The sequence below is a fragment of the Mastomys coucha genome, unplaced genomic scaffold (genome assembly GCF_008632895.1).
Source record: "Mastomys coucha isolate ucsf_1 unplaced genomic scaffold, UCSF_Mcou_1 pScaffold23, whole genome shotgun sequence".
Classification (NCBI taxonomy): Eukaryota; Metazoa; Chordata; class Mammalia; order Rodentia; family Muridae; genus Mastomys; species Mastomys coucha.
The window spans coordinates 44710152-44731937 of NW_022196906.1; the positions used below are offsets into that span (position 1 = coordinate 44710152).

General features: G+C 43.6%; 1 protein-coding gene across 8 annotated transcripts in view; it reads right to left on the reverse strand.

Moving 5' to 3' along the window:
* Dixdc1 (DIX domain containing 1) overlaps window positions 1-21786 on the reverse strand; it is a 79515-nt gene that overhangs the window by 12880 nt on the left and 44849 nt on the right. For 7 of the 8 annotated variants that reach the window (XM_031343001.1, XM_031343005.1, XM_031342999.1 and 4 more), the window contains 12 exons: window positions 20809-20921; window positions 18367-18515; window positions 14968-15057; window positions 13641-13694; window positions 12355-12405; window positions 9767-9871; window positions 9295-9348; window positions 8806-8898; window positions 8657-8728; window positions 7551-7640; window positions 7050-7217; window positions 6522-6588 (listed from right to left, as the gene is read on the reverse strand). In XM_031343001.1, coding sequence (XP_031198861.1) covers window positions 6522-6588; window positions 7050-7217; window positions 7551-7640; window positions 8657-8728; window positions 8806-8898; window positions 9295-9348; window positions 9767-9871; window positions 12355-12405; window positions 13641-13694; window positions 14968-15057; window positions 18367-18515; window positions 20809-20921 — 1106 coding nt within the window. The remainder of the gene's footprint in view (window positions 1-6521; window positions 6589-7049; window positions 7218-7550; window positions 7641-8656; window positions 8729-8805; window positions 8899-9294; window positions 9349-9766; window positions 9872-12354; window positions 12406-13640; window positions 13695-14967; window positions 15058-18366; window positions 18516-20808; window positions 20922-21786) is intronic. The other variant, XM_031343000.1, reaches the window with a different exon arrangement.

Genomic DNA, 21786 nt, shown 5'->3' on the forward strand with positions numbered 1-21786 from the left:
TTTTTTTTCTACTGTCTTTTGCTGTTGAATTTATATATTCTGGATCCTAGGTCCAGATAAATGACTCTCTTTCCTTCTTGACAAACATGTTTCTATATAGCCCTAGTTGGCCTGGAAGTCACCGTGTATAATGAAGCTCACTGCAAGCTTGTAATGATCTAGTCTCAGCCTCCTAAATGCTAGGATTAATGCACGTACCCATGCACAGCTCTTTTTACTTTCCAGATAGTGCCCTTTTATGCAGAAACATGTTGTTTCTATAACAGTTGTTCTATTTTTTCTTTAGCTGCACATGCTTTTGATGCCATATCTAGGAATTCTAAATCGAGGCCTAAAGCATATTTCTCTTTTTTCTGGAAGTTGCAGAAACTTTTTAAACATACATAGGGTAACTAGTAAGGATCCCATGTTATAGGATAGCCACTTGACCTAATTCAAATGACTGTACATGTGTGGGTTTATAAATGAACTCTCAATTTTATCTCACAAAGTTACTGTGTTACTTTAAATCTGACATAAAGGGCATGAGAGATACTCAGCATTTAAAAGCATATACCAATTTAGTTCCCAGCACTCAGGTGGGGCACAGCCCTTTGTAACTCTAGCTACAGGGGCTCTGAAGTCCCATTCTGACCTCTGCAGGCACCCATTACATGTGCAGTATGCATAGACACACACACATGAACACAAATAAAAATAGATCTCAGATACACTGAAATAACTATTTTGCCTCACGAGTCACTGATGGGAAAGGAATTTGTTTGGGACATAGCCAGAGTGGAACAGAGGTAGGAGTTCTGGACCTACCTTACATACATTGTATGTCCCCCATATTTTGCAGTGATTTTTCAGAAGTCTCATTTATTGCTCAGATCTTTCAAGATTAACTCCATTAGACAACAAAGAAACTTAGATGAAGTGCCATTAAATAATTAACATTCCTGTTTGTAACCATACACTGTGGCTCCCTCAAGACTGTATTTCAATCACATCTATCTTTTTTTAATATTCTTTATTTTCCTGTTCTGTTGGCTTACATTCAGTTTGAGGAATTCCAAGTGCCTTTGACCTTACAAAGAGGACCATCTCATTGGCATTCAAATACATACCCTTGAAGCTCAGGAAAGGGCTGGGATGAGAATAAACTAAAAGTAATCCACATACAAGAATGCCTGAAGCCATGTGGAATGGAAGGGTCCTGAAAGAGACTGAGACAGCCTAGGCCTCAAATGGCATCATGGGACACATGGCGGGTGCTGGGGGGGCAGGGATGGCTCAGAATTACTGTTCAGAGAATGTAAGGAAAACTGAGAATTCTAGCTCAGCAGACTGCAATGAAAAGCGGCACCAGGTCCACCTTGTTCCGGACCACATCTGCACAATCTAGCATTGCTGGTGCTATAGGATACTCGGTACACTATCACTAGGACATGGCTTCCCTGGAACTGATGGTGGAGAACATTGCCTCAGACAGTTCAAGACCGTTAAGTGCTTTTGAAAAGACAATGGAAGACAACGCTTGAGATGCAACCACTTGACTAGAGAGAGCAAGAACGTCTCCTGCTGTCCAACAGTGAGAATAATGGAATAACTGAGTAGAAGTAAGAATGAACTTGATAGGGTGGTCAATGGAAGGAGGAAAGGGAAGAGAGGGCTGGTGAGAGGTTGGAAGGAAAGCTGCTTGCTGCTAGGCTCAGTTTGGTTCCCAGAACCCACAGGGTAGAAGGAGAGAACTGACTCTTGCAAGGTGTCCTTAAGCTTCTACATGTGGAGTGTGACACAGCAGCACACACACAATAATAGTAAGTGTTAAAGTTTAAAAGAAAGAAAAGAGCTGGGCAGTGGTGGCTCACGCCTTTAATCCCAGCACTTGGGAGGCAGAGGCAGGCAGATTTCTGAGTTCAAGGCCAGCCTGGTCTACAGAGTGAGTTACAGGACAGCCAGGACTACACAGAGAAACCTTGTCTCGAAAAACCAAAAAAATTAAAAAAAAAAAAAAAAAAAAAAAAAAAAAAAAAAAAGAAAGAAAGAAAGAAAGAAAGAAAGAAAAGAAGAGAATAAGTATAGACCTGTTAGGAAGTCTGATACAGGAGATTAAGAGACATCATAGTGAAAGGACTTCCACAGTTGTACCAGTTCTTAGATTTGATAAAGTGAGGGACATGCTGGGCTGTTTGTGAGATGGGTGTCACTGGAAATGTTGGAGGTTGATCTGGTGCTGCTATGTACTCAAATGCTAAATACTGCCTCCAGACCTAGTTGCCCCTAGAACTCCCAGTACACAGGTCTTTGTTGTATAAATTTTGCTCCCAAATTTAAAGCTATTGGCTAAATAAAAGTAGCTACAGCCAGTTACTGGGGAGAATAGAGGTAGGTGGGTTTTCAGCTACCGGGCTGGGCATCACAAGTAGGGACCATGAGGACCCAGAGAAAGGAAGGAGGAGAGGGAGAAGGAACAAAGACAAAGAAGGAGAGAGGCGAAGGCTGCCATGAGGCTGGGTGGCCAGGAGAGGAGGACCCTGATGGAGCAGACATAACCCAGGCGAGACTCAAACAGCAAGAGTTAGGAGAGTGCAGCTGGGGAATTAACAGTCTAGTGGATAGAAAAATAGTTATGGGCAATTCACCAAGAAACTGTGCTAAAGCTGGTTTAAAATTTTCATAGGGTTCTGCCTCGATTACTGGGGGCTGGCTGGGTCATACTAATAATGAATGGAACTTATTAAAATCCATTTACATGGAAGATCTGGGTTAACATTCAGATCTATAAGCAACTGTAAATTTAGCCTAATTGTTTAAATGCCTATATATATATGCATGTATGGAATAATTGGTCTAAAAGGGAAGGAATTTATTACATGAAAGGAATTTCTAAGAGCATAGAAGTTTTACATTGGCAGTTCCTGTTAATCTTGAATAACTACCAAAGAGGATAAAATCATAAAGAAGCAGGATAGGGCACGTCTTTAACCCAGCACTTAGGAGGCGGATGCGGGAAGATCACTTCAGTTTGAGGCTAGCCTGGTCTACATAGGCCTACATACACACCAGCAGTCCTAGCACATGGGAGATGGAAGTGGGATCAGGAGTTCAAGGTCACCCCCAGCTATGTAGTTTGAAGTTAGCCTGGTTTACATGTGACTCTGTTTCTAAAAACAAAACAGTTAAATAAAAAACAGGCCACAGAGTAAAACCCTTCAAACACAAGTATGAAATGTAAAAATACTTGTAGAGTAAATTGTGTTCTCAAATTTCTGACTGTAGCATTTCCCTAAATGAGATGACGATGCTGTCGGGAGAGAAACCAATTATTTTAGTTCCAAAAATTAGCTGAGGAATCTTTTTTCCAGGAGTCCTATGAAACAGATTGAATTTTTTGCTTGTTCAGTTGGTTTGATTTTTTTTTTTTTCATTTTTGTTTTGGGATTTTGTTGTTGTTGAGGCAGTCTCACTATGACTGGCCTCAAATCTGTAGTTTTCCTCATTCAAGTTCCCAAGTGCCAGGGTGACAGCATGTACTCCTGTGCCCAGACAGCATGCACTCATATGTGCCCAGGTTTTATATGGTTTAGGAAAGACTGCTCTTCTAGAGGACCTGGGTTCAATTCCCAACACCCACAAGATGGCTCACAAATATAACTCCAGTTCCAAGGGGAACTAATACCTTCTCCTGGTTGTCCCTGGCACCAGTCATCAAGTGATGTACAGTTGTAGATGCAGGCAAAACAATTCACATACATAAAATACAAATAACAATTTAATAAAAATTGTGCATACATCAAAAGGGGGAAGGAAAACTAAATTATACATAAAGAAATAATAGTTCTAGTCAGCTATTTGATCTTCATTTAACTTGTTTTGATTCTTTAAAATTGGGCCTGGGTTAAAAAAAAATGAGAAAATTCAAACATTACTGAACCAAGACTCAAAATGTCTACTGCAATGAGAATGGCCAGGCAGAGCAGCATTCCAACCAGGTGACCCATTCTGAGGAAAATGAGTGCACAGGACCTGGTTCAAACATACTTCTTAACCATGCCACACTATGTGGTATAAATATTTAGCAGGCCTTAAATGAATGGCTTGGACCCTCAAGCATTTTAAAGAAACCACAAAGAATTTGAACTCTGAGCCCCTAGGAAAAACAGACACTTTGTGTGTTTGCTATGAGACCAGAGTGGCCTAGACATGTGTCTGTTGCTTTATGGCTTATTCAGCATAAATGTTTTGATTTTGCATAGTCTCTAGATAGTTCATCCCACATCAGCAGCATCCTCCAAATGGCTGATGCTGGTGACGTCATGAGTGTTCATAATCCTAGAGCTAATGTGACTCTAGTTTGCTAAGGGATAAAAAAAAAATCATAAAAGTGAAACGCTGCCTAAAAAAAAAAGCTTCCCAGAAGCTGGAAGTGTGGAAATAACAAAATACCTGATTGGCACAAAAGCAGACACAGTGATCACTAGAATCGAATTCAAGACCTAGGTGTAAAGCCACTATGGACATCTAGTTTTTGATAAAGAAGCCAGAAGTACACACTAGAAAAGAGAGGCATCTTCATCAAATGGTGCTGGTCAAACTGCATTGTTTTCATGTAAAAGAATCAAAATAGGTCCATGTCTACCACTCTGCACAAAACTCAAGTCCAAGTGATCAAAGACCTCAACGTAAGGCCAAGATACACTGAACCACACAGAAGAGAAAGTGGGGGGTTGTTGTGGATTGGTTCTGATGCTATTTGTCTAATCTGGCTCCCAGAATTACCTGGGAACCAGCATGTCCACCTGTAAGACGCTCTGGGTCCCTCTGCCCCTAGTAGGATCTGATTGGTGAAATAAAGTGGCCAGCGGTCAAAGAGGTGGGGCTTTAGATTTCCTGGGCAAGAAAGCAGGCGCGAGGAGTGTGTGTGTGTGTGTGTGTGTGTGTGTGTGTGTGTGTGTGTTTCATTCTCGAATCCAGAGCATTTTGGTGGGTGGTGGTGAGAAGATCCCACCAAGTTCAGAGTGGATTAACAATTTACCACTTCAGGGGATAGCCCTGGCACAGGAGACAACTTTGTAAACAGAACATCAATAGCACCAATGACACTAAGAGCAACAATTAGGAAATGGGACTTCATGAAACTGCAAAGCTTCTGCATGGCAAAGGACGTGGCAGCCTATAGAACAGGGAAAGATCTTCACCAACCCTACATCCAGCAGAGGACTAATATCCAATATATATAAATATATCAAGAAAACACATAACCCAATTAAAAACAGGGTACAGACCTAAACAGAGGATTCTCAAAAAAGGAACCTCAAATGGCTGAGAAACACTTAAAGAAATGTGGGAAATGCACATAAAAATTACTTTTTGAGATTCCATCTTAGGTCCATCAGAATGGTTCAGCTCAGTTAGACAAGTGGTGTTGAGAATGTGGAGTACGGGAAACTCACATCCACTGATGGTAGGAGTGCACACTTGAACACACTCTACTGAGATCAGTGGGGCAGTTCCTCAGAAAGATGGGAATCGATCTACCTCCAGGTCCAGCCATAGCACTCTTGGACATGAACCCAAAGGACATGCCATCTTCCCACAGGGACAGCTACGTAACCATGTTCATTGGTCCCTATTCCTCACAGCCAGAAACTGGAATCAACCTAGATCCCCTCAACAGAAGAACGGATTGTTTTAACGTTGGACATTTATACAATGGAATATTACTCAGCCTTTAAAAAGAATGGCATCATGAAATCTGTAAGTCAATGGAGGGAACTAGAAGAAACCGTCCTGAGTGAGGTATTCCAGGCCCAGAAAGACAGATATGCTGTATATTTGTTCATATGTGTACGCTAGCTGTTAAGTTAGTACGTAGAACCAGAGAAGTGAAGTATGGAGTAAGGTACTTGAGGGGGACAGATGGAATAGAATGGATAGTTATGGATGGATGCAGGGATGGGAAGATCAGTGAGGAGAGGAGGACATGGGAGGGAATCTGAGGAGAGACAGCAAAAATCAAGGGCCATGTGAGGAGTAGTATCGAAACCTCAGTTAGGAAAAAACTCGTTAAAATATATACATATATGATGGTAATTTAAAAGAAATTTCCAAATAACGGGAGATAAGGAGTGGCAACTGGACATCTCTTGCCAACAAATGAAGCTACTAGTGCCAAGATTGGGTTACATCTAAGTTACTGGCCAAAGGGGTCCCATGGGAATCCCAAAACTACCCAGGCTGTTGCCAAGCCTATAGGTTGCTCTCCACAAACTGACAGCAAGGCCCTATTACTGAAGCCAGCGCCCACACTGAAAGTGAAGGTCAAGATTGGGCCTGCATGGGGCCTTCACCCCTATGTGCTAGAATCTGTGGTACAGAAAGGCAATCTGCACCCTACCAAAGAGAAACAAAAAGCAAACATACAACGACCTCTACTCCCAACCCCACCCCAAAAAGGAAAAGGAAAAGAAGAGAGAGAAAACCAATGTCTGGTCTAATATTCCAGACATTCTTCCTGTGTGGAAATGAGTACTTACTTGAATTAGGAGGCCAGGATGCCCGGTATTCACTGCTTGCTTGATTTCTGGGTGACCGCCCCCGAACCTGGAAAGCCACAGTGATATCAAGAGTTATTTATCATCAATGGAAGGTTTTACCCACAAAATTTAAAACACAAACGGAAGTGTAAATTCCTCTTCTAGAACATAGGAAATGCAACATTTATCTTAAGAGCATGTACAGCTATTAAAGATTCTCTGGTCTTCAGCGTGAGTCCCATCTGCTTTCTCATCCAGAGTCGGCTCCCCTTGGAGGTGTGGAGGACAGCACCAGGGATCCTGGGGACTCAAGATCCACACTTCCTTACCAGCTCTACGGGGGCTGAGCACAAGTTAGCACATGCCTTCCTTCCCTGGTCTGACACACCACGTCCAACCATCAGCTCCACTGAGATGGAAGCTCAGCTGGAGCCCTCGGCAGGGTCTTGTATTGCATCATCATATAAAGGCAGACTCATCAGACCAGGCTGCTCAGGGGCTTGCCCAAGCAGGATGCCGCAGGATTACCTTCCTTTCTTGTTTCTTCTGTGTCTCTATGGTATGCAGACGCTCCATGAGGCTAGAGATTCCCTGCTCCAGGCTGTCAATGGTGTGATGCTGAGGGTCATGGCCGCTGAAGCTGTTGCGCAGGCTGCGGAGAGCATCTCGCACAAGCTGGAGGTCACTGGTCTGTGGCTGGAAGGAAAGTGCTGGTGGCATGATACAATGCCATATTTCTATTCCTATCCCAGCCATGAGCTTAAGAGGATTAACAGGAAAGTTCTTAGGATAGAGGCTTGAGTTTTATGCAGGAAAATCTGCCTCCTCAAGTACCTACTATTTACCCACTAGGTAATGCTTAATTTTTAAAAACTGATTTTTAAAAAAATTTTTGGATACTAAATGCCTCACATGTGAAAACACCCCTGCATGTGTAATCAAAGGCCAGAAATATTTAAAGCTTAGCTGGTGATGGCTAGAGCATTGCTCTCTCTTCAGCTGGTTCTCTCTCTAGTCCTAGGAACCTACCCCTCTGTGGGTGACAGTAGGGGCGCCTCTCCCTGCCACTGGAAGGACAAAGCCGTTGCGCTGAGAACTGTGACTGTTGTAATTTGTCACCTAGACCACCAAGAAGAAAGGAAGGTTGTTAACAGGAGAATTCCAAACCAAGGCACCTTTTGCTTTACATTCCTCACTTTCTGATGTAGCATGTACTTGCTGGATTTCTCTTATATTAAAAGTGTTATGTGGGGGCTGGGGACATGGCTCAGTGAAGAAAAGTGCTGCACACCTGAAAAGCTGAGTCTGACCCTGAGAACCCACATACAAAGCCAGATGAAATGATGGATGCACACATGTAAACCTACAGTGACGTGGGAGTTAGAGAAGAAATGATGCACACATGTAAACCTCATATTACAGCGACGTGGGAGTAAGAAATGAAGTGATGCGAACATGTAAACCTCACACTATAGTGATGTGGGAGTTACAGAATTACCCAGAATCTCATGGGCCAGCTTGCCCAGAGGATGCAGCACAATAACAGACCCTGCCTCAACCAGGTTGAAGATGAGAACTGGGTGTGCGCGCGCGCGTGCGCGCGCACACAGACACACAGACACACAGACACACAGACACACACACACACACACACACACACCACACCACACACAAATGAAAGAATATTCATAGTGCCATGTGTGGAGATGTGCTCTCCCTTTTCCCCACTGCTGTGTCAAGGCTGCAGTGGTCACTGTGAATGTAGAATGAATGAGATGGCAACCTTGGCTTAGAAGCCCATGGCCATTGTAGCCTTCTTTTCTCTGCTTCATGCAATCAAGAATGCAAGAATGCATGTATCTTAAATCGAACTCTGTGTTAAGTGGTTTAGTAAGACTGTTTTCAGTTGCTTACATAGTTCAATATTCAACAGAGGGCCACTGTCATTTTTATATTTCATTTCTAAGTGTTAGAAACTAAGTATTACCCTGACCCTGTCCCCTTGGTGCTGGAGAGGGAACCTGGAACCTTTACCACACCAGGCATGTGCTCTACCACTAAGCTACACACCTGGGCCCTGGAGCTTGCCTGCAGTCAATGCCCTCTCTATGGAGAGTCTGAGCATTCTGGGTTACCTCATCTGCCTCTCCTTTCATGCAGTGAGCCAGAAGGACATCTTTATGCTCTAGCTCCCGTTCAAGGTCCACCTGAAAACAGATCAAATCAGGAAAGTGTTTCCTTCAGGCCAGAGGGCCAGGCGGGCCAGTGGCTGATGTGTCCTGACCTGCTGATAACTGGCGTCTGAGAGTTTCCGAAGCACATCTTCCAACTTGGCCTGTTGCTGCTGAAAGAGGCGGTCCTTCTGTCCCAGCTCTTTCTGCAATGGAGAACCACTTTCAGAGGTGTGGCAAACACAAGGATAGCAAGTGGTTCACATTCTTGTCATGCAACCTAGAAGAGCCCCAGGGATACAGGCTTCTTCACTCTGTACCCAGAAGGCTTTCCATACCTTAACGGTCTCACATGGTGCCAGGATTCTTAGAAAGGCAAAGAGGGAGCAAACTGCTTTACAGAAGGGCTGCTACGGGCCTGTCACTGACTGTTGCCAGGCTCCTGTGCTACGCTCCTCTCCAGAGCTAAGCTATCTACGCTTTGGAGCTAATGGAAACTATTTCCTACCAGAGAGCAAAGACAGAGCTGAATACAAAAGTGTTCTTTGAGCATGAGCTAACATGGGCTGTTCACAAAAAGTCACCTGGAGGGCATTTCTTACTTTATATTCTCCTAAGAGCCGGTTCCTCTCATCTAGCTTCCTCTGCAGATCCACCTGCAAGGTAAAAAAGAATTCAGTGGCATGGAGACATTATGTACAAACCCTCAGGGAAACCAGCTACTTGGTAACCAGAATTAAGAAACAGTTACACAGAATGCAGCACTCGGAGGGTAGGCCCCGACAAAAACACAAGTCAGCTCTTACACATCTTTAACAAAATGAGCAGACTGTACAAACACAGTGTAGTCTTAATGTTCTTTTCCAAGAGGAGTCAAAGGCTGTCCAGGCTGCTGTAGGCTTACATGCTGTGACCTAAGACCAGAAGTGAGTCTGATGGGAATAAAAGTAACTACAGACATGGAAGGTAGGCACCCCAGGAACAAACTAGGAGAGATTACAAGGGCAGCACTCCGTGTGCCATCCTATTTGACTGATGGGTTCTCTGAGGTCAAAGGTCACACATTTAACTCACGTTCTGGTTGTGCAACTCATCCTTATCCATATTTGCCCTCAGCAGCTCTTGCTTGAGCTGAAGAACAGACGTGTCCTGCTGAGTCAACCTCTGCTGCAAGGCATCCTGGGAATAAGGACACTCTTTATTAGCCTCCACTCATCACCCAGCCAGATGGTACTTCTTACTGACCCCTTCACTGGGTACGGAGCATTAGCACTGGCAAACTGGGTGAAGACAGGAACAACAGGGACCTTGTCACAGGACCTGGGCACAGACTGTTCTCTCCTCCTCCAAGACACTGTCATCTATGTCCCTGGTCCTACCCCTCACCTGTAGCTCATCCCTACCCCACACATTCCTGGCATCATGGGTGTACTGTTCAGACGAGGAGTGGCTTCTGAGATCAGACGGACCTAGATTTATATTAAATGCCCATCACTTCCTACTTGGAGGACACTGTCCTTGAACATGTGATCTTTCTCCTTCCTCCTAGTTTCCTCATCTACCTCTTGGATATATAAACACTCCACCTGACTTAGCACCTTTTCCTCCTCTCTGTCGAGTTCCCACGTCCTAGAGCAGTGGCTCTCAACCTTCCTAACACTTTGGCACTTTAATAAAGTTCACGTTGTAGTGACCACCAACCATGAAATTGTTTTCATTGCTACTTTAGAACTACAGTAATGTAAATATCTGATATGCAGGCAATCTGATATGCAACTCCTGTACATCCCAAAGGGGCCATGATCTACAGGTTGAGAACCACTGCTCTAGTCGGAGAGCCTGGCCTTGAATTCATGGCCCTCTCATCTCAGCCTCCAAAATGGTAGGATCACAGGCCCATAGGAAACTCATTCTAAATTATCCAGCTGACAGGACAGTACATGGCAGAGGCAAACAGATATCCCTGGTATTGTATCCTCGCACATTTCCAAAGTGCAACAACGGTATGCACGTTAGTGAATGACTTAGGGAAAGAGGAGCCTCTGTGGTCAGTTATCCTAAATGTGCTCAGGACAATAGCTTCAGTTTTCAAAGATTTTATGTTTATCTGTGTATCTGTGTATTTGTGTGTCTGTGTGTGTGTGTGTGTGTGTGTGTGTGTGTCTGTGTATGTGCCTGTGTGTCTGTGGAGTTCATGTTCTCTGTAAAAGCAGTATACTTTCTTACCCACTGAACAATGTCTCCAAGCCAAGGCCAATCACTTTATGATATACTTTCTGAGATCTTTCAATGTGATATTATTCACAATGAATCTCCAAGCCTATTAGAAATTTCTCAAACTTAATTAAACAAAAGGCACATTTCTGCTTTGAAATACTTCAATGCATTAAGGTTACTACATAGGTTTTGGAAAGTGTTAGTGAGTTAGTCTTGGCTAGCCAATGAAGCTTTGTGCAAGAAACAGGCGAACAGTGGTAGCTTTAGATGAAGATTCAGATGTTATACTCCTATTTGAGTGAATAACATATATGCAAGGTTATTAATGCAAGCATTGTATATAGCAGCAAAAATAGCTCCCTCAAAGTAGCTGGTCTAAAATACCAACAGAAGAATGATTAAATATGTATTTAATTACATACACCACACACACACACACACACACACACACACACACACACACACACACACCTATTATGGGGGCCAAAGAGATGGCTTAGTCATTAAGTGTACTAGTTGAGTTCCTGAGTTCCAAAGGACCTGAGTTCAATTCCCAGCATCCACATGGAGGCTCACAATCATCTGCAACTCTAGTTCCAGGGGATCCAACACCCTCTTCTGGCCTCCTTGATTACCAGGCATGCAAGTGGTGCAGGCACACATGCAGAGAAAACACCCACACACATAAAAAAAAATTAAAAAGAGCATTATGCAAATGTAAAGAAGCCCTAAAATGGTTTTCACTAAAGTAGAACCATCTCCCAAACACGCTGCTGTACAGCACAGTGTGCAGCTGTCGCACAGTGTGCCGCTGTCACACAGTGTGCGGCTGTCGCACAGTGTGCCGCTGTCGCACAGTGTGCAGCTGTCGCACAGTGTGCCGCTGTCACCGCAGTACACTACTTTGGGATGAACAGTGGGAGAAATGTTAAATAGATAGACTGGATAACTGATAAGTTGCCTCAAGCAGGGGAAACAGGTTATGGTGGCAGTGGGTATGCTAGGGTTGGGGTGAGGGGAGGCAGAGCTGGTGGGAGAACTTTCATGGTCTACTTCATTGTTTTCAAACCATTTGAATGGTATTAACTACTCCAACATGGATCCTTTTTCTTTTTTTCCTAAAAAGGACATCTTTATGAACAGAGAGTGCTTTCACACAAAGCAAATCAAGGTGGCCCAGAAGCAAGTGACAGCACCATGAGTCACAACTAGGAGACATAAGCCTCAGCAAAAACAAACATATCTTCCTCAGCATGTCTTCTACCCACCGCAAAGCCCTTTCTATGCCCCCAGCACCAAGCCTCTTAAAGACCCCTAGCAAAACCCCAATAGTCCCAAGGGTGCCCAATTCTCAACACTCACGAATAGACCACATTACCTCACAGAGGCTTACAAAAAATAAAACTAAAAAGACAGAAAGAAGGAATTCAATGTCTTCATTTTACCTTTATCCCCTGTAAGTTTCTGGCTTCTTGTTTGCATTTCAGCAGTTCTTTCTATAAACCAAACATAGTGAGATCAGATGGTGGCTTCTGAGTTGCTTCATAAGCATTACCTCATTCTGTCAGCAAGGAGACAAAACCCAGTTGGCCATTCCATGCAGATTAATCCATCAGCTGAGGCACAAAGCTGACCCAGTCCTGTAAGCAGGAAAGACTGACCCTCTGTTCTCTAGGAACCCACCACCGAGATGCCCAGGCAGACACAAGACACCCTATCTGGATCCACAGACTTTCTCCATGCAGCAGTCTTTGTTAACAGGAGGACTTGATAACACCATCTGAATCTCTGTTCAAATCTGTGATACGCTATCTCTTCTGCTGCCGAAAATTTATTTTGATTTTGTTTAACTTAAGCAAAGGGTTGGCATGCTCTGACTCTCCAAAAGGCTATTGTCTTTTTGTCTTTTTGTCTTTTTTTTTTTTTTTTTTTTTTTTTTTTTTTTTTTTTTTTTTTTTTGACTGAGGCTATTGTTCTTTGTGGTCCAAACAAAAACAAACTTGGTTTTATAATGGGAAATTGAGTAACTGAATTTCCATATATATGACTGCAACTAAAAATGGAGATCTGAGAAAAGCAACGTCTGTTACTGAGACTCGGGTCTCTTGCTATTGTGTCATATAAAGGATTCATAATTAGCTTAGCTAAAGTGGGATTCTTAACCTGGCCCCCAACAGATAGGATCAAAAGTTATCAAAAGTTCATGTCTAAGTATGTACGTGTGTACATAAGCATATGTCTGGGGAGATGTGCTAAGTCACAATGCTATACCACTGGCCTAACAGAAATCTGGAAAATAGTCATAAAAAAGAACCACACTAATATTAGACACTCTTTATTTGAGGCAGGTTCTCATTATATAGCTTTGGTTATCCTGGAACTCAGTATGTAGACCAGGCTAGACTCTAATTTATGTACCATGATACCCAGTCTAGAGTCATCTTTTTCTCCCAATTAAATTAAAAAAAAGGAATCTAGAAAAATTTCAAACTTACAGAAAGGTAGACCCCAAAATAGAATAGATAATTACTACATAGACTTAAGATGAAAAAGGTGTTACCATGAACAACAGGTCAGATGTGTCTCTCTCCTCCAAAGATAGATATAGCACAAGTTAGGTTCAGCTAGCCCCTGCCACCACATCCCTATCCCTCTCCAGAATGTCCCAAAGCTGGCACATTACATCCCCGTGATTATTTTCAAAGGGAAAAATGTGCATGTCCTCTCCTACCTTAAGGTCCTGATTTTCCTCCATACTCTGATCTAGACGGCTTCGGATTATAATCTGAACATAGGACAAGAAATGGTCATGGTGAAGTTCATTAGCCATTTACTCAACAAATACTCCCTGAGCAACTACTAGACACCACTCCCATCGGGTGAACACATGTCCTCTTGATACAAGCAAATGCCCCAAATGCATGACATAAAACAATATGGACGAAGTTTACGGTTTGTGTGTATGTGTACTGGGAGAAGCAGATGGAATCAGGGAGAGAGGAGATGAAGCTGAAAAGGAAAATGGGAGCCAGACCTTGAAGGGCCAATGAGGACAGTGGGGAATTAACACACAACGGCTTATTTGGGCTTTTAAAAGAGATTTATTTTTATTATTTTTATGTGTACCTATGTGTGTTTGTACTTGTTGAGTACAATAGCCTTAGAGGCCAGAGGCAAAAGATCCCCTAGAACTGCAGGAAGCTACCTGACATGGGTGCTGGGAATTAAATTCCAGTTAAGTGCTCTTAACTGTGCCAACTCTCCAGCTCCATCAATAAAAAGTTTATACAAAGGGAAAACAAAATAATCCTTAAATCATTCCTGCAATTTCATTGAAAATGAACAAGAGGTTAGAAGAAGAAACTCTATTCAGAAAAACCTGTCTCATGGCTGCTACGATGCTGGATGAGCAAATGGAGACACTGGGTATGAGGGGAATATCAGAAGGAACTCAGGGATGGTATCCAGTTTCTGTTTGAGGCCTCAGAGTAAACCAGGAGATGTGAACACAAACAGAAGGCTAGATAGAGTCAGTGTCTGCCTACATAGAGGACAGAAATACTTAGCCAAGGACACACTAACACTGAGCACCCACGGATGAGGAGCTGGCTGCTGCACACACAGCTCTACAACTCTGCAGAGGTCTGAACTGGAAATCCATCTATGAGAAGCAGGTGCAGAGTGAGTGAAGACATGGAAGGCAGACAACCCTGCCCAGCGACTGTGTAATACTGATGAGGACCCAGACAGGGATGCCAAGGAGCTCCAGATCATGACATAGAGAAAAGGAAAGCTCCAGGGGACTGGGCCATAATCTGAAGGGGAGTGGGGCCATAGGCGTCCTTGGTCATTACCCTATCTCTAGCACCGTGGACTAGTGCCTGACTCAGCGTCAGTACTTTCTGCACATCTGCTGATTAAATCAATAGGGAAACCAGGAAGCAGTAACCAAGAATGGCAGGCAAACTCTAGGAGTCAGGAGACAATACTACAAGAAGGTGAGGTCAGGTGGGAGAATAGCCAGGCCAAGAGAGTATCCAGCCTGACGCGGAGCTTACCAGCTGTTCCTCGGGGTTAACTCCTGGTTCACAGAGAGCCACGGGTCTTTCCTGTTCATCCTCTGGTAGAGAGCCATTGAGTAGCAAGGCCTGGATAAACCACAAAGAGAGGAAGAAACTGAATACCCTGCCACCTGATTCAGTCTAGAGTCAGGCTTGGTAAGTTCACCCACCACAAATAGAAATCATCAGATAACACAAGCACGTTTCTGAAGGAAGCGAGATGATGAATAACCCTCTGCTTGTTGCCAACGGCCCTGATGACACACAGCTCCTTCTATAGGTCCCTCTCCCACTTTTAAAGAGTCTCCTGTATCCCGTGCCGGCCTTGAACAGCAGAGGATGGCTTTGAACTTCTGGTCCTCCTGTCTCTACCTCTCAAGGTAGGAATTTCAAGCATCTGCCACCATGCCTAGTTTACAAAGCGATATAATCAGACCTAGAACTCTGTGCAAGCTACAAAGGCACTGTACCAACTGAGTGACATGTCCAGCCTCATGGACTGCTTTCATCTGGATACATGGACCCTCTGCTCTGAGGACTCTTGGTCTCAGGAGAATAACAAACCTCCCCTTTGGAAGTATCCAAACACATTTCAAATTGGAGTTGCTTACACATAGCTCTACCAGCTGAAAGCAGGTCTAAAAACATGTGGAATTTTCCTGGCTCAAAGATTACAGTATATTACAATGCACTGTCTGAAACCCATTGAAAAACAGTCTTAGGACTATTTGCTTTTTTATTTGTTTGTTTTAATAGTTCTGCATTTCACCCCCAGAAGCATCATGAATAGATCTTTACAGAGATGGCCTCAGTCATTTCAATGCCAGGCTGTTTTTCATTAAAGTATTAGTAAGTGGGGGGTGGAGGGATGGGGACGGGGCAGACATCCCCAGAAGCTCAGGAGGCTCAGGCTTTCAGGCCCTGTACATTGCCTCTCCCAAGAACCCATGGCTAACACTGTATTAGTAGTTTGTAATCTCATTCCTTTCCTTCAAAATTTATTTTGAAATTTTTATTATTGATTGATTTGAGGTAAGCCCTCACTATGTAGTCTTGGCATTTACTGTACTCAGTTGGTACAGTGCCTTTGTAGCTTGCACAGAGTTCTAGGTCTGATTATATCGCTTTGTAAACTAGGCATGGTGGCAGATGCTTGGCATTCACTGTAGCACTGGAATTCACTGTGTACCCCAAGCTGTCCTCAAACTCAGAGAGATCTATCTGCTTCTGCCTAAATACAGCATCTTGCTCTGATAAAGATTATTTTTATTTTTAATGTCTCTGTGTGGGCTTGTGCATATGACTTCAGTGCCCACAGACAGCAGAAGAGGTGTTAGATAGCCTAGAGATGGGGTGCTGGGACACAAACTCAGGTATTCTGGAAGAGCAGTACAGCTCTTAGCAGCCAAGACATCTTTCTGGGGTGTGTGTGTGTGTGTGTGTGTGTGTGTGTGTGTCCCTCTCTCCCTGCCCCCCCCCATGTGTGTTTATGTATGTGAGCCACAGCATACACAGAGAGGTCAGAGGAGAACTTTCAGGAATCAGTTCTCTCTTTCCATGTGAGGGTTCCAGAGATGGGGCTCAGATTCTGTCTTGGTAGCCTGCAGTGTTGCCTGTGGGGCCATCCCGCCAGCCATGGAATCTTATTCTTAGAGCAGCTTCCTGGTATACTTTAGGGCCTGCCTGCTCAGGGAGGTCTTACGAGATGTTATCAGGTGAGTTAAGGATGGGAAACTGTGTTCTCCTTGTCAGAATTTTGTTTTAACTTGAAAGACAGCTTCAAAGGATAAATACAACCTGTTTTAATAAATAATTCACCAGACACATTGAGAGAGAATGTTTAAAATTCAGCCAATGATTTCTCTACTAAACACTGATAATAACAATTGAGAAAATCAAATGAACTTGGTTTTCTCATGGAATCATGGGGAAGAGGATGGGCAAGCAGGCACACAGCCTCGGGACTGCAGGGAACTGTAGAAGCGGAGACATTGCAAGAGTAGTAACCCCAGTGGCAGACTGCTCAATGGTCTCTAATGATGACAAACTAATAAGTTACAAATACTGCATGTGGCTTGCTATCCAGCTTGCTCATCACTGAAGCAGCTAAGAAGTCGGTGGATACTGTGAGCCCTTTTGTGCTCCTAAGGGACACTGGATCCTCATTCACCCAGTGGCAGGGACTTACAACTCCTCTGTTTGGAGGACATATTAGGCCGTTGCCTTTCTGCTTGTCAACTCTCTTTTTTGTTACTTCTCTGTTTCATCACTCACTGAATTTCCCCTAAACTAAGGAACACAAACCAAACAGAGCCAAATGATAGCTATACATACCTTTCTCAAATAGTGCAAATTATTTCAGGGGAGAAAAACCTGGTTAAGTAACCCCCACCCTCAAATTCATGGAACACTTCCTACTAAAACAAGAGTAAATCATTAATTACTCATTACTGGAGTTGCAGAAAGGGATTTTTTTTTTTTTAAACACAGAACAAGGAGCAGACACCTATAAACTTGAGGAATGTTTACAATGTAAACTTTCCTCCAATTGGCCTGGGTTCAGGGGCATACATTATGCAAATCGTTTTCCAGAAGCACCAATCTCCTTTTTCTTTAGGAACCCTTTGTGTACCCACCCTGTCAGTGGCTGGGAGCACGCCCTCCAACGCCTGCCAGAGCCTCGCACATAATGTGGGCTTTGTTTATGTGTCCATAAATATTTCACAATTCAAAACCGGTGCAGTTCCCAGCACAAACAGAATGGAATATTCCTAGGCAATTTCAGGGTCATCAGCACACTACAGGGGCTCCTCCAAACAGAGCCAATCAAATAAGGGCAGAGGGTTGAGGGGGTCATGGTGGGCTCTCTGTCAAGTGGGTCAGCCAGTGTCTGGGGGAGATTTCCCCAGCTGATAGCACAGGTATAGGAACAAATGAAGGGCTTTGTTGGTTCAAGGGAAGCCTCTGCTACCAGAGCGCTTGCCTTGGCATCAGGTGTTGGTGTGTGAGGAAGCAGCCAAATCCCTCAGCCAGACACAAATGGGAACCTGGTGGCACTACTGCCTTCTTCCCCCTGTCTGCTGCAGAATTGCTGGGTGGCAGTCTTTGTTAGAAGTTGCAGTTGTAGCTGCAGGTCGGGAAGTGCATAAAAGACACCTACCTACACAGCAGGGTCAGCCTGAGCTCGGGAGCTTGCACAAATCCTAACAGCTGGACAGTAAACAAGAGTCCCAAAGTCCACTTAAAACATTCACCAACAAGGGAATTTTCACTTTTTGGGAGAACTCATACACAACTAAAATCAGGTTTTTTTTTTTTCTTTGCAAACTGATACCACCAACTTAAAAGGAATAATTAGCTAGGCCACCTTGAACAAACTGCGAAGGAGAGAGCTACCTGTAGTCCTGAAATCATTTTCTTTGCTTCCTCCATTTCTTTTTCTAAGTGTTCTTGCTGCTCCAACAGCTGTTCTTCCCATGTGGCTTCCAGGTAGGTTCCCGGGCTCCCAGGCCTCCAGTCTCGGGATAATGGAGAGTCTGTCTCTTCTGCAAAATGAAAGGTGGGAGCACAGTTCATGGTGAAGAATAATTTCCGGCAGACAGAACGCAGCGTACTTCACAGGTTCAGGTCACCTGCTTTCTGAACCTGTCTGCACAGACACACTAGGCTCTCCACTAGGTGGGGTTGTGAGGCACAAAGAACTGGTTGTTAACTGAGGTACCAGGCTCAGGAAAGCACCAGCTTGGGGAGGAAAGTCTATGGCCTTGGTCCCCTAGGAAGCAGCAGGACTCCTGCCACAGAGACCTGTTACAGCACACAAACTCCCCACTCCAGAATTAACATCCCAGAGTCAGGCTTGGCTTCCCCTCGTAATGGACTATAATAGCCAAGCCAAATTAACCCTTTCCTCTCCAAATCACTTTTGGTAGTGGTGGGTTTTTCATTTCTTTGTTTTTATCACAGTGATAGAAACCCTAACGAAGACAAGCCTATTCCGTTCACCCCTTGGAGCTATAACTAAGCCCCTTTTCACACAACATCATGTGAGTCAATCCTGAAATAAAATTACTTCCTTGTCTTTAAGACCTCTCTGAGTCGCAGAGAATGGGGATGCTAGAGGGGTGAGGTTGGAGTGGTTGGGTAGAGGCCTCTTAGAGGCAAAGGGAGGGGGAGGGGTAGATGACTCATAGAGGGGAGATTGGGAAGGGGGATAACATTTGAAATGTAAACAAATAAAATAATTAATAAATAAAAAAGAAACAAACAAAAACAAAAATGAAAAAACAAAACAAAACAAAAAACCCAAAACACCAAAAAGACAAAAAGACCTCTTTGTTCGAGTCTCTTTGTCTGCTTTATACTAATTACATGCATCACCATTTACTGTGCATTATTGAATACAGAGGGATGTAAACTCTTGGAGGGAGCTTCTTTATTTCTAAGAAGTTCATAGTAACCATCTGAGTCGTAGGAGTAAAGATTTTAATGTAGGACTGGGTGTGGTGGTGGTACATGCCTTTAATCCTAGCTCTAGGGAAGGCAGAGGTAAGCGGATCTCTGTGAGTTCAAGGCCAGCATGGTCTACAAATCCAGAGTCCAGGACAGCCAGGGCTCTGTTACACAGAGAAATCTTGTCTCCAAAAAACAAACAAACAAACAAACAAACAAAAAACCCGTAGCAAAACTATTTGAATGTAAAGATTAAGAGGTAAACACAAAGGACCCAGCAGCATCCACCAATGCAGGACTCCTGCTACAGAGACCTGTTAAGTACAGCACAATGCAGGAACAGTAAACAGCCCTTTCCTCCCTCCCTCTCAGAGAGCTTGGCTCTGTGGGTGACTCTTGGGCTGTGAGACAGGGTCTCACAGTGTAGCCCGGGTTGCCTTGGAGCTCACTAGGTAGTCTAGCTGGCCCCAAATTTGTGACCCACCGATCTCCATCTCCTAAGTACTGAGAATACAGATGTGCACCCCCAACCCCCAGGGCTAGAACTAGTTAGTACAAACCAGGTTTAAGGGCAGGCAGAGAAGAATTTCATTTCAGTTTTTCTTTTCCAGGGGTTTGGTTTCATTGCAACCCTTATGAATGAGAGGGTTTCAACCTGACACTTGTACTTGGCTTTATCCGAGTTTCTTTTTATGTTTAAGTAGGGGGAAAAGAAAAAGATACTTGAGACAGACTCATAAGTTTGAACAAAGGCTGGAGATGTGGCTCAGTGGCTAAGAGCACTGGCTGCTTGCTCTTCCAGAGGTCCTAAGTTCAATTCCCAGCAACCACATGGTGGCTCATAACCATCAGTAATGGGATCTGATGCCTTCTTCTGGTGTCTCTGAAGACAGTTACAGTGTATTCATATAAATGAAATAAATAAATCTTTAAAAAGAAAAAAAAAAAAAGAAGCTTGAACAAAGAGAACTCCGTGGTTCTTTTGTAGTCCTCATACCAAAACCTGTACTCTGTTGCATGTTCACAGGCATTTTGGTTCAAACTATGTATTCCTGGCACCAGAATTATCTTCACAAAATGGGAATAACAACTATTTACCCAAACAAGGCTTCTGACTGTTCCAATGCCATATATCTAATTCGCTGGCAGCCAGCTAAGGGAGGGCTTCTCCAGGCTGGTGTGAGCTTTTCTGACAGCCCAATACCAGAACTGATGCTCTGTAAGAGGATAACTACATTAATTGGCTCAGAGGCATTAGAGCCCTTTCAAGCTGACCCTCCATGCACAGACAGTAAAGGCGGACATGGCCAGGAAGCCTAGCAGTCAGAAGCTTAAACACTCTGGGCTTTAAAAGGCTCCCCTGAAATAACCCAGGCAGGCAGATGGTACCTGGTCTGTTCTCTAGTCCTTCAGAAGGAACAATCTCAAAATCAGCCTTTTCCTCTGACTGGGTTATAATGGATTCACTCTTTGCACTGTGGACTGGGCTGGGCGAAGTCAGACTGTGATCAAACAAAAGAGAAGAGAAGCAATCATTATGAACAGGTATGTAGAAGACAGTTTTCACAGTTCATCTCAGAGATATCTAACTTACACCATGCCTGACATGATACCTAGCTCACAATTAGAACAAAGTAAATAAATGTTGAATGAATAAATGAAAAAAAAAAACTAGTCCTTGGGAGTATTTCTGTTTTTCATGTTATTTAAAGACTTTATTTTTAATTATATATATATATATGTATATATATATGTATATATATATGAGTATGTCTGTGGGGATGTGTGTGTGCATATGAATACAGGTGGGAGGTTGTGTTGTATGTGTGCAGTATGTCTATAGGATGTACAGTGTGTATGTGGGGGTGTGTGTGCATGTGAATGCAGGTGCCTGTAGAAACCAGAAGGGTGTTGAGTTTCCGGGATCTGGAGTTTCAGAAATTGTAAGCCATTCTAGATGGGTACTAGGAACCGAACCTGGGGCCTCTACAAAAGCAAGAAGCACTGTTTACCACTGAGTCATATCTCCTACAACCTAAGGAGTCTTTTCTACAATAAGGCTGCCTTTAAGCATACTTGATTAAAATGAGAGTTACCAGAATAGGCAATAAATCATTTTTTAAGAATTTTGTGTATCCACCACTATCATTTCACAGGCCCACATTCAGAGAGTGATGGTTGTGTCCCATTAGCTTTCGGAGCTGGATGAATATCATATTTCCAATAATCTGAGTCTCTTAGAAGCAACCAGAGACCATCTCTAAGCTGGTCCCAAGAAGAGTCACTGCAGGGGACATATCTGGGGTAGAGACTGCTGGGGTGGATGCAGTGCCAGGATGGGCAGAAGGGCAGGGTTCATCCACAGGT